A 15,285-nucleotide genomic window follows, 5' to 3' on the forward strand; every position below is an offset into this window, starting at 1 on the left:
TATAATGCTATTGAAATGCATTTTTGCAGGGTTTTTAAGACAAAAGCTGCAAAAACTTGTTAAATGCAGGGCTAAATATGCTGAAAAAGACTGCATTTTATCAAGATTGACATTGCTTACTCAGTAGGTCAAGGAAATGTCAAGATAAAAGATTTTACTACAAAACCAATTGTTACCAATAGTAAATAGGAACTACATATATAAATAAATAGGATAATCTAAAAGCAAAGTTCACACAAGTTTAATTTCCACTTGTGATAATGGGAAATGTTGCCCACATTTATGTGGTAGTGTTAAATATGTTTGTAGCAGTGTTAAATGAGTCTTTGATTTTTGATGTCATAGAAATATATGTATAATAACAATATATAATATATAATAATAACACCCGTAGTTAATTTATCCCTCTCTTTATCCGTAATTATGGCTAATTTCTAGGGAATCAGTTCATAAATTTGTATTTAGGATTTTTATTCTCTGGGCATTTAATTTACTCACAGAAAAAAAATAAATCTCTTTCTGTATTTGCTTTGCTGAGAAGTTATAAATTACAATCATTATGAACATCTGAGAGACAATATGAATAACAACATTTTGGCAAATAAACTGAATGATTTTATTATGAAATCAGTTTAGTTTATTTGGCATCTAGAATATCAGTATCTTGAATGGGCTTTGAGTCTGGTCCTTAAGAAAACAGGTAAGTAATCAATTTTCTATAGAAAAGTGGTAGTTTTCCTAGTACTGAAGTTTACAGAGTGATTTTTTACATATTTCATTACCTACCCAAATAAGATTTTAACAAATATTTCCATGACCAGGAGAGTTCTGACTGAACTTTCCCAGTAGTTTAGACTCGCATTAAGAACTCTGTGCACATTGGAGTTTTCCTACCATTGAAAACCCTGCTCTAGATTGCCACCTGTTGTCATGCAATTTGCAGTAACGTAATAATCTGTAACATCGTGTTAAATTTGGTTGAAATTGGTCATGAGTTCTAAAACTACCTGGAGAAATTGTGCCAGGCAGACGGAAGGACAAATGCTTGTTCAAGTAGCATAATTACATAGGCTTTCTTTTCTCAGGAAAAAGGCTAGAAATTGCACGTGACAAGATAATTCTTTTTGAAATTGTCTCTTCAGAGTTTAGTCACAAATTGGTAATGTGATTATTTTAGATTTTTCCTTCTATCTTCTGCATTGGTTTTAGGCAGATATATGTTTCTATATATTACTCACTGCATTTACACATTCTAATGTTTTACTTCAAAACGTGACAGATGTTAACACACTTGAACAAAAGCATTGCTAAACATCATTATGTGAACATAAATTTTAAAGTCAGTTCTTTCCAAGTTGGCAGTCAGGCCCTGCTCTTCTTAACCACGCACGTTTGATGACTTCCAGACTATCAGTGATGATGACTACTATTTTGTTCTGAATCCTCTTCTCCCTCTGTCTCACATTCTTCTCTTCTGTTGTTAGCAAATGAATAATACTTTATAGATTAAAAATAAATTAAGGGTAGGAAACAATGATTAAGAAAGAGTTTTCTAGTTTTCCAAAGGAAGAAGTCACTCAGAGAATTCTGTGGGATCTGACAGTTCAATGTTACAAAAAGGCTGCAAAAGGCAGTGAATGTAGAGTTGACGAAGTCTGCAGTTGGCACAAAGTATTCAGGATAATCAGCTGGAAAGCTGACTGAGGGAGGTTGCTTAAGTATTGCACAAATAAATTATAAAATGACAGAAAAATAAATAACTTAGTTAATGCAAAGTGCTTGTGTCTAGTGTTTGTAGGAAACTAATCCTAATAGCGATACATATGGTAAGGGAGAATCTTTTGCCACTCAGGAATAGGCTCTTAAAAGACATTGCAGCTCAGAAGAGTCAAAAAGAGAAACAGAATTGGTATAAGGCATTGGGAAAGGAGCCAAAACCAAACCAGTCATTATAATTTCAAGTAATACAATACTTGCATTGTTTGTACACTACAATGTGTACAAACTATGATGTACAAGTGTACATCGTTTGTACACTTGATTACTACATGAAATTCTGGTCATGCAGTGGTACTATTGTATCAGGTAAAAAAAACAGAAAAATTCAACAAGGGCATTGTGGAATGGTTTTGGTATGCAAAGAAAAAAAGCAAGCTTGTCTCCTCAGATGACTGAAGTATGAAAACTGAAATGAGTTATCATAATGGTGTATAAGACCGTGCAGGTTTTTTTTTGTTGTTGTTTGTTTTCCTTACAATGCAAGAATTAAGCTTAAGGAAAAAAAAAAAAAAAAAGAATTACTATTTTATACAATATGTAACTCAAGTGTAACATCCTGCCCAAGTAGTCAAAACCATAAGACTGTTCATTATTTTCCCAGTTCCTTTACAGAGGGCATATTCGATGATTCTATTAAATGTGAATGGTGTCCCCACTGGTTAGGGGACTTAAAAATTGCTGATTGCAGGAGTTTATTTCTTCCTTAAGCCTGCGCTACCGCCATTTGAGGCAGGCTCTCTGGCCAGACGGACCTTCAGTTGGGCTTCACTCCCAGTGTGGTGCATGAGGGAAAAACGGGGTGGCAAGGAAGAAAAGGCTGCTTCTGCCTATGGAAACCCCATCTCCATCTTTTCCCCGCGGGCTGAACAGTAATCCCCTCCTTCAGTCCCGTCAGCGGAGGCCCGGAGAATATACGATGCCCCCAGCACAGGCACCTTCCTCGCCCAGCACCCACCGAGGGCCGGCCGCCATTTTGGGAGCCGGGGCAGGCGAACTACATCTCCCAGCAGGCCCGGCGCCGCGGCGCCATCTTGCCCCTTCGCTCCGCGGGGCAGCTCTGGCAGGCAGCGCGGGCGCCGAGCGGGGCTATGGCGCTGTTCCCGGCCTTTGCCGGTGCCGCCGAGCCCGGGGAGACCCCAGCCGGCAGCAGCGAGGGCTCCAGGAAAGGTAAAACCCTCGGGGAACCCTTCCTCCCGGCAGCGCTCCGCGGTGAAGCCCTTCCGCTTCCAGTGGCCGCCGCACGGAGCTTCCTGCCCCGGCCGTGAGCGGCACCGCGGCGGGACCGGGTTGCGTGTGGGGTCCCCGGGGAGCCGGGAGCTCGGCAGAGGAGGTCCCCTGCCTGCCAGGCCCGCCTCTGGGCGCTCTGCTGCACGGGGCGGGGTGCCCTCGCCGCCGGCTCCTCCCTCCGCTGCGTGGGGCTGCGCGGTCCGAGGGGAGACTGAGAGAAAGCTTAGCACGCGCTGCCGCTTTGAATAAAGTTATCGTACTGGTGAACAAAGTTCCCTTTTGCGGTGTAAATTTGGAGAGAACCTGAAGTGGGGATACCTGAGGTGTGGGCGGGGTGCGCGCAGGTTTGTTTCCAGTTGTCTGCTGGAGGCGTGGCTGGGGAAACGCTCGTCCTGGGGAAGGGTGTGCACGGCCGCGGGTGTGGTGGAGAAGGTGGGGTTTATTTCGTGCAGCAAATGAGTTTGTTTTTCCCCCCCCACTAGCCTTAGAGAATTTAAAAAAGAATACTGTTTCCTCAGTTTCCTTATTAAGTTAAATTTTAGTTAAAAAGGGTCGTTTTGGGGACTTTATGACTGAAAATATGATTCAGCTTGATCGTTTGACTGCCATGGTTGCTGTCTAATGAGTTATACTTTTATTAAATGAGCAAAGAACGCTACGTGGTGTATTGGGAAACTCTATAAAGTATGCACTCAGTCACAACATGCATTAGTTCTACTGGGAGGTGTTTTGAACTATGCTTTTTGTTTGCTATCTTCCACTGCCCTTGCCTGTCCTCTAGACACCACAGCAAGAGAAAACTCTAAGATAATTCCTGGCGTGAATTTCTTGTATGTTTGGTCCAGTCATTATGGTGAGTTTTAGGAGCTTTTAGGAATAAATGCTGGGGTATATTCTTCCCACCTCCTAGCAAGTTCTGCATTTTGCCCTGATGGCATTGCACCTGTTGATACTCAGCCTGCCAGTACAGAGGTGCTTCAGCCATGTTGGGGAGCCTTTCTGGTAACGGCACTTGGTGCAGGGAACAGTGGGCATAATAATATCCCAAATTATAGCTTCTAGGAAGAGAGGAGCTGCTGTGCCAAGCAGATGTACAGTAATATTGCTCTAGTAGTGAGGCCTTTGCTTACATTTTAAAACCCTGGGAATAGAGCCTTCAGGTTTGTTATGCAGTCTGTGTCACCGCAGACCACCTGTCTGGAAGATCAAGTTACACAGAAAAAGATGTTAAGACGTACTTTCAGATCTACGTTTTGTTTTTAGCATTGTTTATGAGATATGTTATAGTCTACTAGAAGCTTTTTGTATCAGAATTATTGACAAAACTTTAAGGACCATCTTTTGTTCACTCTATGTTTTACGCAATTTTGTACTTTAACTATCGCATTTCAGTATGAGTTATAAAAATTAAGTATTAACTCAGAACCACATTAATGGTGGCATATATCAAATTTCACACGTTCAGCTTGTGAGAACTTGAGAACTTGACGGGCAGCTTTGGTATCTGTCTGTTAGATGACTCTCTTTCCTCAGAGCTGAGATGAAGCCAAAGTCCATCGTGATACAGAGATCACCGAATATGTGTTTTTTAACATGATATGCAAAACTGGGGTGTCTTTAGCAGTCATTCAGGACAGCTTTATAGTTTCATCATAAGAAATTAGGTGGTAATGTAAACACTGTCATCATATTTCATTCTTCTGACCTCTGTCTGATATTCTTACAAACTTTCATAAATCATTTATAAATATATGTGCTGTCTGAAACAGAAGTATTGCTGTACACTCATCCTATCCTGCTAGAATGCTGAGCTGCAGCCATCTCTAGAGCGCAAAGTAATTTTGTATATGGTTTCTTACAATTATATTATCAGGTTTAATTACTTTTTGGTAAAAGATAGACTACAAATTTATCAGTAGCCATACTGAATACAGCAGTGGTAATAATTAACCCCCTGACAGTAGTAAGCATTATGCACTGCATTGTTTACAATCTAAAGTATTCTGTAGTTACTATGATACAGTGATTTTTGCTGAAAGCACATTTTCAGCATTTGGAAAGGCAACTGAAGGTCTTCATAAAACTCTTAAAAATGCCCCTTAGACATGCACTATATATATATACTATATATATTTTATATATATATATATATAATGCATATAAATATATATATGTAACTTGGGAAGGTTTGAAAAAGTGCCATTGGTTTACTTCTACTCTTGTACTCATGAATATAGATGGTGGAATAGAAGAATAGTAAGTGCATGCATATTATCACCAAAAAATTGTCTTTTATTTTCTTTTCTGTAAGAACATAGATCTGGTCTGTGAAAATACTAAACTTCTTAGATGTCTGACAAAAAAAAAAGAACGAAGCGGTAGAATTTTAAAGTTTGAAATATTTGTATCCACCTAACTGATTAACTGGAGATTTACAAGGAGGTTTGGACTTGCATGTTGCGTAATGGAAAAATTTGTTCAGTTCTTTCCAGAGTATCAGGTCAGTTTGATTGAATTGTTCAGAAAACACTGTAGTTGGAGAATTCTAAACATTGCACTGGTGTGTCTACAGAGGCATATTGACTGTGCAAGGGGGGTTTGTTCTTGCAATGTGATTCTTCAGTATTTTAAAAACACAATTTGATCTCATCTGTTCAGGTAGAACCAAGCTTAGGCTGTCAGGGGATTAATGTTTATGACTCCAGTTCTCAAGGTGAGATTTCCTGTGAGGCACTAAAACAATAATTTGACCTATTAAAAATAAATGTTACTCTGCTTGTGCTTACTGCCATAAGCATGCTGTACCAGGTTTAGTGAGGGACTTCACATCTGTGGGGGAATAACAGATACTTGCAGGTAAAGTTAAGTCAAAATAACATCTTAGAAGTTTGTTAATAAAAGTTAATGGTGATAATAAATGTTATTTTGCTATATTTAATGCAAATTTCCTATGGAAATCATTCTTGTACATGCTTGCTGTGCACCTATCTGCCAGCCTGCTTCCTCAATATCTCTCTTCCCCCTCAGGAGTTTTAACCCTTTCAGTAAAATTCATTGTGGATGGGAGAGAAAAGTCACAAAAATAGGGGTCTGTGAAAATCTGCACTTGCTTAGAAAACATAAATCTAGGCAAGTGGCACTGTTGAGAGAGAGGCTGTAACATGAATTGAACTACTTGGCACTGAGCATATGCACGTTAGCCAACTAATAAACATCTTCAGAGATCACACTGATACAGCACAGGCTGCCTCTTGCCAGCTGATAGTGAGGGGATGTGGGAAAGCAGAAGGGTCTGGAGAACCCCGATAGTTCCTGAAGCTGCGGCAGTGGGGGAGAGTGTAAGGGACTTAGGGGACAGCTCAGAAACCCAGGCTTCGTTCTTTTGTAAGCTACAAGATTAATTTATTGACTTCGAGGGAGGAAAGTGAAAATTTTGCCAACTCCCTCTTTATTTAAAAATGTGGTTCCTGTCTTAGAACAGCCTTTTAAGCGGAGAAATATAAAGATAACTGCTTTCCACTCTTCTGCCGAATCAGGTATAAGCTCTGTTTAAACTGACTTGTAGACTCCAAGCGTGTTTTGTGCCTCAAGGAAATTTGTATGCTTGATCAGCCCCTGCTTCTATTGTGTCTTCTAAAGCAGCTGAAGCTTTACTACTTTCTTTGTTTAATTTTTTCTCTGTTCATTTTGTCAATGTAATCAATAATGCCAGTAATGCCATTTTAAGAAGTAATGTATCAGTGGGTTTTTATTTTTCAGTTTTTAAGACCGAAGCTCCTAGTCCTGCTAAAGATCCATATCTCCATTTGGAAATTGCTTGGAACGTAGTGCCTTAATGCTCGAGGTTATAAAATTTAGCATACTTGTTGTATGCAGACATTTTTTTCCTATTTTGGGCTGCTCTGTATCTAAAGTGTTTACATGGTCGAGTAATATTGTAAAATGCATTATCTGCGTTAATCTTTGGAGGACCAGATACTATGCTCTCGAAATTGACGAAAAGCCTATTTTGAGATGCACAGCATGTTAGAAGATGTTAGGTCAAGATCTTAAACGTGTCTTAGACTTAGACTAATGGTCTGGATCTCGTAAGTCTTGAAATCTGAATTTCATCACCAACAACTCTGTATGCTTAAAACAATTTATTTAACCATTCTGTCTTAGCTTAATTCTTTTTTTTCTGAAAAGCTTAAGCCAGTGTGTTATTAAGAAATGTCATGAGTATTGGTATTAATATATTTCAAGTGGTTTTGAAGCATAGTTCTTCATTCAAATCAATACAGAACTACCTTACAATAAATTAATTTCTGCCAAAATAAATAACGCTAGTAAATGACTTATTACGCATTGCAAAGTGAAACAGTAATTTATCAAGAAGAAGCTCAAAGGCTTCTGGGTGATACTACACAAATCAAAACAAAGATGGATTTTTTTTTAAGGGCATTGAATTTCTCCTTTATTTCTGTAAATGAATAAAAAACCTTATGCACAAATTGGTTGTGTTTACCTAAAAGAGAAGTGCTCGGGACTGATTAATCTCTGAATTTGTCTGTGTATAAGGAAGACAGAGCGTGACCAGTGGAAAGATGTGGCAGGGTTACGATTTGTTCCTGCATTCCTTTACATCACTTCTTCAAAACCAAAATGAGCAGAAATAATTGAATATATAGAAGATACCCATTTTTAAATCAGCATCATATTTAATAAATATACTTCAGGAATCTCAGGCATAAGGCAGCACCCTAGCATGTGACATTTATTGAATTAACTCAATTTGGTTATGCAGTTATGAGGTGTAGGAAGTTACATAAGTCTTGTGTGTTTCGCATATGGTAGGGTTACAGAATTATCCCTGAGAAACATTTTGGGATTTCTTGAAAAATGCTGAATAAAATTCTTCTAAGAAGTAATTCTGATTCTTGGTTGTTTCTTAATACATCTCTTGCAGGATTGAAATGCGAACTTGTTATTGCACAACGCTGTATTCCCCAGCAGGGGGAATAATTATTTTGATAGGCAAGTCACATGTTGCTTGGATATTACCCAGCATAAATCTTTCCCCTTTAAGCTCACCAAAAGTTTTGGTTGAATGATTTGTGGCAGATTTATAGGTTTAGAATCAGACACACGTATTTAAGATGTGGCTTCTGCCACAGTGGATTAATTTAAACTCAATTGAATTAAGTAATAGGTTTTTATCATGTTTTAAATAAGTAATAATGGTTTTAAGGTCTTGATTGTTATTGTAACTTTGTGTTAATGTATTTTAAGTATTTCCCTGGAGGAGGAGGAAAAAAAAAAAAAGGATTTTGGTGTGGATTTGCAATGAAGTGTGGTAGCATTTGCCATAGGTGTGGCAGTTCCATTGCCAGGCACACGGATACAATCGTATGCATACAGATTAGACAGCTGAATTTTTATCTTTCACTCTATGTCTTGTGCTTTGGTGATGGAAAGCATGATGCTCGGCAGTGCTCTGCAGTGTGCTGCCTGGGGCTCTTCTCTGCGTGGAGTTGGAGGCTCTGCATGGCCCAGGGAGGGCAGCCCAGCCCAGGGGTGCTTGTTCTTTGCTGGCTAGGGCCAACTCTTGGGAAGTGACAACTGGAGCTTTGCTTGATTATATGTACTTGATGAGTTTATCTTAGGTTAGCAAACTGTTCTGCAGCCTGCTCCATTTTAAATCCTTTTGTGGACAACAGAGACACGAGACAGAAGAAAGAATTTTGGTATGAAGAGATATTTCTGAAAGAAATACTTTTGAAGGAGGAGAGATGTATGGCTTGGCAGACAATGAGTTCATGCTATTTAAGGATTAGAGGTCAGCATGGTCAAAAGCACAAAGACAAGAATGTGGCAGGAAGAACGCTGAGGCAAAAATGGTTGCGAAGAGCATGGAGAACAGGCAGGGAGACAAAATTTGTTCCTTTTGTTGTCTCCCATGGAATGGCACCAGAAAGGCTGCTGATAAATTCTGTGCTTATGCTAAGTAACAATTTCTGTTTAATGTTAGAAAAGTTCACACACTTAACAGTTTTCATAGAGATTTCATTTCTAGAATTCTTTCAGAGAAGTTTTAATATCGGTAAAATTAGGTCAAAAAGTCCACTTTCTACAGCCTGTCAACATCTGACCTGATCTGATAGCTGAAATGGTTGCGGTCTCGATGCTAAATGCTGATTAACACATCAACAGGAGCATCAATTCGCCTTTTCTCACGCTGTATCCGAGGGTAATGATATCTCGGTGGTTAGAGAACTGAGAATCCAGTGCCGTGTTTTGACCTTGTATAAAGCACTTGAGTATTCTTATCAGTAATGGGTGTCCCTATCAATAAAATTGTGTTTAAAATATTTTCCATACAGCAAGTAAAGTACATTTTGTAATTTTCTAAATTTGCGTAAGTTGCATTTCATTTATTAACTACGTTTAAGTAATTTATCCTGTCTTTTTTCCAATTTTACTAAGTTAGAATCCTTAAATGTTAAAAATTAATATTGGGAAGATAGTTTTTTTAAAGTATATAGCAGGATATGAAACACATTACCTGCTTTCAGAAAGAACTTCTACGTATTGCTACACAGTTTCTCTTTAAAAGCTTCGATTGATGTCACAAGAAAATCCCAGCTCTTAAATATTTTACCCAGTTGAAACCTATTGTTCTGCTAAATGGAAATTTCATGGACTGTTCTCCAGTGTGCTCAACTATTACGTATGACTTAGTGACATTTGCTGCAAATTTAACTGTCTGCTGACTAGATTAACCCCTAACTTTGAAAAACATAGCAAGCTTATTTGTACTGATCTCACACTTCTCTTCACCTGCAGACCTGGACTGGCTGAGTAACCCAAGCTTCTCTACAGAAGATGCACTGTTAGTGCATCAACGCACTACAGAAGTTGCAAATTCTACCCCTGAAAAATCACCACTAATAAGGTAGAATATACTTCAATATCTCTTTAGACTCTTTTTTATGTCCTGCTTATCTTTTGTTATGTGAGACCAAAATCAGGAGTTTTTAGTGCTGCTTTTCATTCCACTGTTCACTATTTATAAAGGCCTGAGCTGAGTCATATATAAAAGTATGAATAATGCTTCCATGTCCTTTAACTTAAAATAATGAGAAATTATATAATTACATTCCAATTTTCTTTTTCTCACAGCTACATTTAAATCATTGTTATTTTGGCAGGGAAATGGAGCTGAGTGATGATGATTCTTCATTAGCTTTTGAATGTCCTTAGTGACCCTTGAAATAACGTAAAGATTAAGCATCATCTTTGTGATTTCTCTGTGAAAACCATTTAAATCAGCCATTTCACAGTCAAGTACAGGATTTTTTTTTCTTTTTAAAAACCAGTTGAAGATGTTATTTAATGAGATAATACCTGTATCAAGTTTTGCAGCAGTGTAGAACGTGTTGATCACTGAAGAGGCTGATTATATTCTTTTTACAAATGTGTTCTGAGCACCACATTTGCTGAAGAACTGGTTGATTTTAATACCTTCACTAGAACGGTTGCTGTACTTGACATATCTTGACTATAACTAAAACTGAATAATTAATAGAATCCAGTTGCAGTTGCCAAGTTTGAAAACTTAGTCATGTTTAATTTGAAACAAGCTCCAGTGTTTATGTTGACTGTTGGTGGCAGCGAGTCAGAATGTCTTTATAATAAAAATCATAGTTGAATACATCCTTTCATATACTTATGTTTACATTTACACATATTGTTTAAATGAAATGCCATCACTGTTCTATTTATCAGTCATATATTCTACTTTTATTTTATTGTCACTAAGGAATTTACAAATTACCCTTCAGATAGAATAATCTAATAAACCCACCATATTTAATTCACTTTTGAAAAAGAATGTCAAAAAATTCTTTCTTACCTGTTACTGGGGTACACTCTCATTTCAATAAAAACTAATTAATATAGTTAAGATAGTTGATTGGGTTTTTTTTTCATTTTTGTTTGTTTTTAAGACATTTTGATGGGTTCTCCCATGGATTCTTTTTTCTTCATACTTTTATATAAAGGCACTGGTTCTTTTTGGAGGTGCCTTGCTTCTGAAACAACGCATTTCCTTTTATCGACTCATTAAGAACACCGAGCCTTGTTGCTCCTCTCTTAGTGTGATCTCTAAGTAAGTCAGTTGTCTGTCACGTGTAGTGTTTATTACATTTTATTATATGATATTTATATGATGTTATTACATTTTATTATATGATAGCATTAATTCAATAGTCACCAAAAATTGTTCCTTAAGAAGTAAGATTTGAATTTCTAATCTGGAGGTGATTTTTACAATACTTTTTTGATTTTTTTATGTAAATCATAATGAAACAAGGAAAAGGTACAGATTTTTTTTTCTTTGCAGGTCACCATGAAAGGTGACCATCTTTTTACCTTGGCCTAAGTTGTCTCCGCAAAGTTGTTATAAAATTTTATCAGCTCATTTATTTTCTTTAATTTGGTGGTGATAACAGATGGATACTTGTATAGATCCCACATCAGAATGTCTCTGACAATTAAAAATTTAATACTGCTTTTCAGCAATTCCAGAAGCTGAGAAAAATATAGTTGTTATTTACTGCAGTTCTACTATATATTACATTTTATGGGTTGCCGTTAACTCTTGTCCAGAAAGACAGGCAGGGTAAAGGGTAAAATGTGTATGAGCTTTCTTACAGTGATATCTTTTTACAGTTCTACTACTCAGATATCTAAGTATATATAGATACATATACTTGTTTCCAAGCAGGACTAGTTCAAGATCAGAGCTGTCAGGGGAAAGTGATTCAGATGAGAATCTGAAAAAGTCAAGTAAGAAAAGGAAAAAGAAAAAGAAAAAGCATCACCACTATAAGACAAAAAAGAAAGCCAAAGGGGACTCCAGTAGCAGCGAATCAGACTTGGACACTAAGCACGTCAAGGACAGAGCTACAGCAAGTGGCAGAAATCACGAAAAGGAAGCAGCAGCGAAGTATGTACTTATTAATACTATGCAAAATGTAAATTTGTTGTGTTTTTTTTTACTTGTCTCTTCAACTTTATGAATGAGATTCTTGCCCCTGGTGTGTTGGTTTTTTTCTAAGCTTTAGATGATCAAACCTGTGTTCAAAACAATGAAAAAGGTTAGAATTAGAAACACCTGTTTAATCACTTCTGAAAAACTGTGACTAAAATATTCTGCAAAATACTGTTCTTCAGAACAAAACATAGTATGGGTGTAATGAAATATTTTAAAAGGTGTTTAAAGGCTCATTTTGTGTATTTGTAAGCATCTTGTTTCCTGTCATGGATCTTTGCTTTACTTGTAGAGCTTGGAGAGTGATTGCATTAAACATTACTCTTAATTAGTGCAATAATACAGCTGTATTTGTCTTGTAATATAACTTCTTCCTCAGAGTTCACATTTCCTTTTTTCTTCATATTAAGACAAAGCTTAATTTAGTATTTCTTTAATGTCCATCCATTTATTGCTATATGCCATGTGCTTCATACTTCTTACTCATAGTGTATCTGGGTGAGTATTTGAACAATTGAAATTGTTTTACCAGATCTTTTTTGTTAATTCTAGAAGCTCTAAAGTAGTGTGTAATTAGTGGAGGTGTCATTTTTGCATGAAATAGTAGGTGTCTAGTAACTAGCATGATCCTTGAGCAGTAAAAGAGTTTCTACAAACACATTGAGTATTCTGCTTTGGCAAACCACATACATAGTCATGCGTTTTTCTCAGTCTCTTGATTTTTGATCTTTTCAATCTAAGTGGCTCAGTCTAACTGGCTGTGTAAGTCACCTCTCCCTGTTTCTCGTCATGTTTGTCAGCTTGAGCAGCCATTTTGCCTCTCTGGTTCTGCAGCTGCTCCTGGGGAAGGAGTGAGGATGTGGTGACACTGAGGAACTATTGTTACAGCTGGGTGTACTCCAGGCCATCTTTGACTTTTCCTGTATTTTCTACTTTTCCGAGTCAGATTTTGCAAGAGCTGAGAGCACAGGTTCATAAGCACCTGTATATGCTATATATATATATATATATATATATATGTATGTATATGTATATATATATATACACGATGTTTCCTGGTTTGTAAATGCTGAATATGTGCACAAATAATTAGAATATACTTCTCGTTTTCTTCAGTCTAGGTGATACAACATCAAATCTTACCAACAACCGCTTTGTTTGGCTTGATGATATCCAGGCTTTCACAGCAGAAACCTTCAGGATAGACAAGAAATCAGATCCTGCAAACTGGGCCTACAAATCCCTGTATCGAGGGGACATTGCAAGGTACAATATGTTGGTTTGTATTGGTTTGCAAGGTATCATGGAATCACTAACTCAAGATTCATTAAATTGAGGCTGATTGTGAAATGGTTGACATTTCAAATTTTTATGAAGAAGGTGAGAAAATACCTGAATAGCGTATTTCAGAATTTAACTTTGTACTGGATGGAAATATTGAAGACAAAAGATGCCATGAAATAATGGGAATGAAGTACTTTTTTAAAACATTCTTTATGTAGTAGACCGCAGGCATGTGAACGTGTAGAACTGCCATCTGAGGGTGACATCATGCAAAAGGGGCAGATGCAAAAGCATGGTTTCAAGGTCAGAAGTCCCAGGTTCTGTTCTAGATGATCTCTGGGTCACTGGACATTTTGATCTCTCTATTGCTATTTTTCTGTGTCTAAAAGGGAAATGAAGGTACTATGTTTCTCATATTAGAAATGTCGAGAGATTTACTTACTTGAGTAGTTTGAGATCTTTGCAAAAAGTGCAAATACTTTCTTAGCAAATGGATTCTGTGTTAGATTGCACAGACATTATACCAAAGCGTATCTGTTTGATGCATTGCTATGTTTCAAATGGCTGTAGGTGAAATTGCATATTCAACATCCTTAGTGGGTTACTGGTATTATGCTAACCCTTCAGAGCTTTTCCCTGCATTAACAGAGAAGTCCATCCAAGGGAGCTCACGCTGGGCTTATGTATTATGCATGTATACTTTTTTCTTCACGTTTTCAAGGAAAAGTGCTTACTGTGTATGATGTAATTATTTGTGGAGGAAGAGGGATTTATGGGTTTTATTTTTGTAGTATGTATACCTGTGCAGTAAAATTGCCTGGTTACAATCCATTCCACTTTTCTGCCAACTTTGGGTTGTCAGCTATTGTTTGAGATGAAAAATGTTATTTCAGCATTGCACATCCCTGCATCTGCCACTGAAATGACAGTCTTGGTAATATTTTAAAATGGCATTTTTCTTTGTTAGTCCATAGGATTATTGTGGCCTTTATGAACCTGTTTTTTTCCCCCCTCTTGTTGGCATATAAGATGGAGAAAGGCTTAGGGATGCAAAAGAAAAATTACCAGATGAACTGCTGTTGTCTAATTATTCACTTTAAAATAATCTAATCTAAATACCGTTAAATAATGTTGTCTGATCTTTGTCCAGGTACGTCTACATGGTTTAAAGTGATAGGAGGAAAAAATAATTTTTCTTCTGGAAGTAGGACGGCCATTGTTGAACTTAGAAAAAGCTTAAAATGATAGAAGTTCTGATGGTACTGCAAAAATAAATAAAGACTTAAAGAAAGAAAGAGCTCCCAAGTTCTTAAACTTTTGAAGCTCTCTGCATATGCTATTTGGGTCAATTTGTATTAAAGTACTTGTTTCATAGTTTCATACTTTCTTTCAAAAAGGAGTTATCCTTTCTTACATGTGTTTTAGAACATGTTTAATTGTATTTTTCCTTTTAAGATATAAAAGGAAAGGAGAGTCCTGTCTTGGCATAGATGCAAAGAAACAAAGTATAACTTGGGACAGTCCTGCATCCCAAAAGAAGCAATCACAGAGGCGACCTGAGCGCTACTTCTCAAAGAACAATGTGAAGACATTAAACACAGATGGGATTCCTGTTTGCAATAAAAGTTCTCCATCTGACTCAGCTGCTTTTATACCAGTTTTCCAAACGGAAAGCAGTGATCCTTCTGACACAACAGAGGTAAACCCTCTTGGGATTTATGATCCATCAACTACAGTGTGGCTGCAAGGAAAAGGATACAAAGGTGCAGAACATGAGCCTGTGAATACACAGCAGGCATTTCAGGAGTCTGGGATAAATGTTAACCCCGTTCTAATGACAAAAGTGGAAGAATATAACAAGAAAGTAAGAGAAAACCCAAGAGATATTAATGCTTGGATGGAATTTGTTTCTTTTCAGGTATGTTTTTTGACAGACTTGATTGCTCGTTATTAAGTAATAA

At 37.2% G+C, this 15,285-nt stretch overlaps 1 protein-coding gene across 3 annotated transcripts in view; it reads left to right on the top strand.

The window, feature by feature from the left end:
* Positions 1-603: 603 nt before the first annotated feature.
* Positions 604-15,285, top strand: part of NRDE2 (NRDE-2, necessary for RNA interference, domain containing) — a 33,677-nt gene continuing 18,995 nt past the window's right edge. For 2 of the 3 annotated variants that reach the window (XR_005820225.1, XM_040558396.1), the window contains exons 1-5: positions 604-2,946; positions 9,832-9,940; positions 11,774-11,995; positions 13,157-13,306; positions 14,780-15,242. Coding sequence is in view for 2 of the 3 variants with exons in the window: in XM_040558396.1 (XP_040414330.1) it covers positions 2,868-2,946; positions 9,832-9,940; positions 11,774-11,995; positions 13,157-13,306; positions 14,780-15,242 (1,023 nt within the window). In the remaining variant the exon portion in view is untranslated. The remainder of the gene's footprint in view (positions 2,947-9,831; positions 9,941-11,773; positions 11,996-13,156; positions 13,307-14,779; positions 15,243-15,285) is intronic. The other variant, XM_040558393.1, reaches the window with a different exon arrangement.

This window comes from Cygnus olor, chromosome 5, assembly GCF_009769625.2.
Source record: "Cygnus olor isolate bCygOlo1 chromosome 5, bCygOlo1.pri.v2, whole genome shotgun sequence".
Classification (NCBI taxonomy): domain Eukaryota; kingdom Metazoa; phylum Chordata; class Aves; order Anseriformes; family Anatidae; genus Cygnus; species Cygnus olor.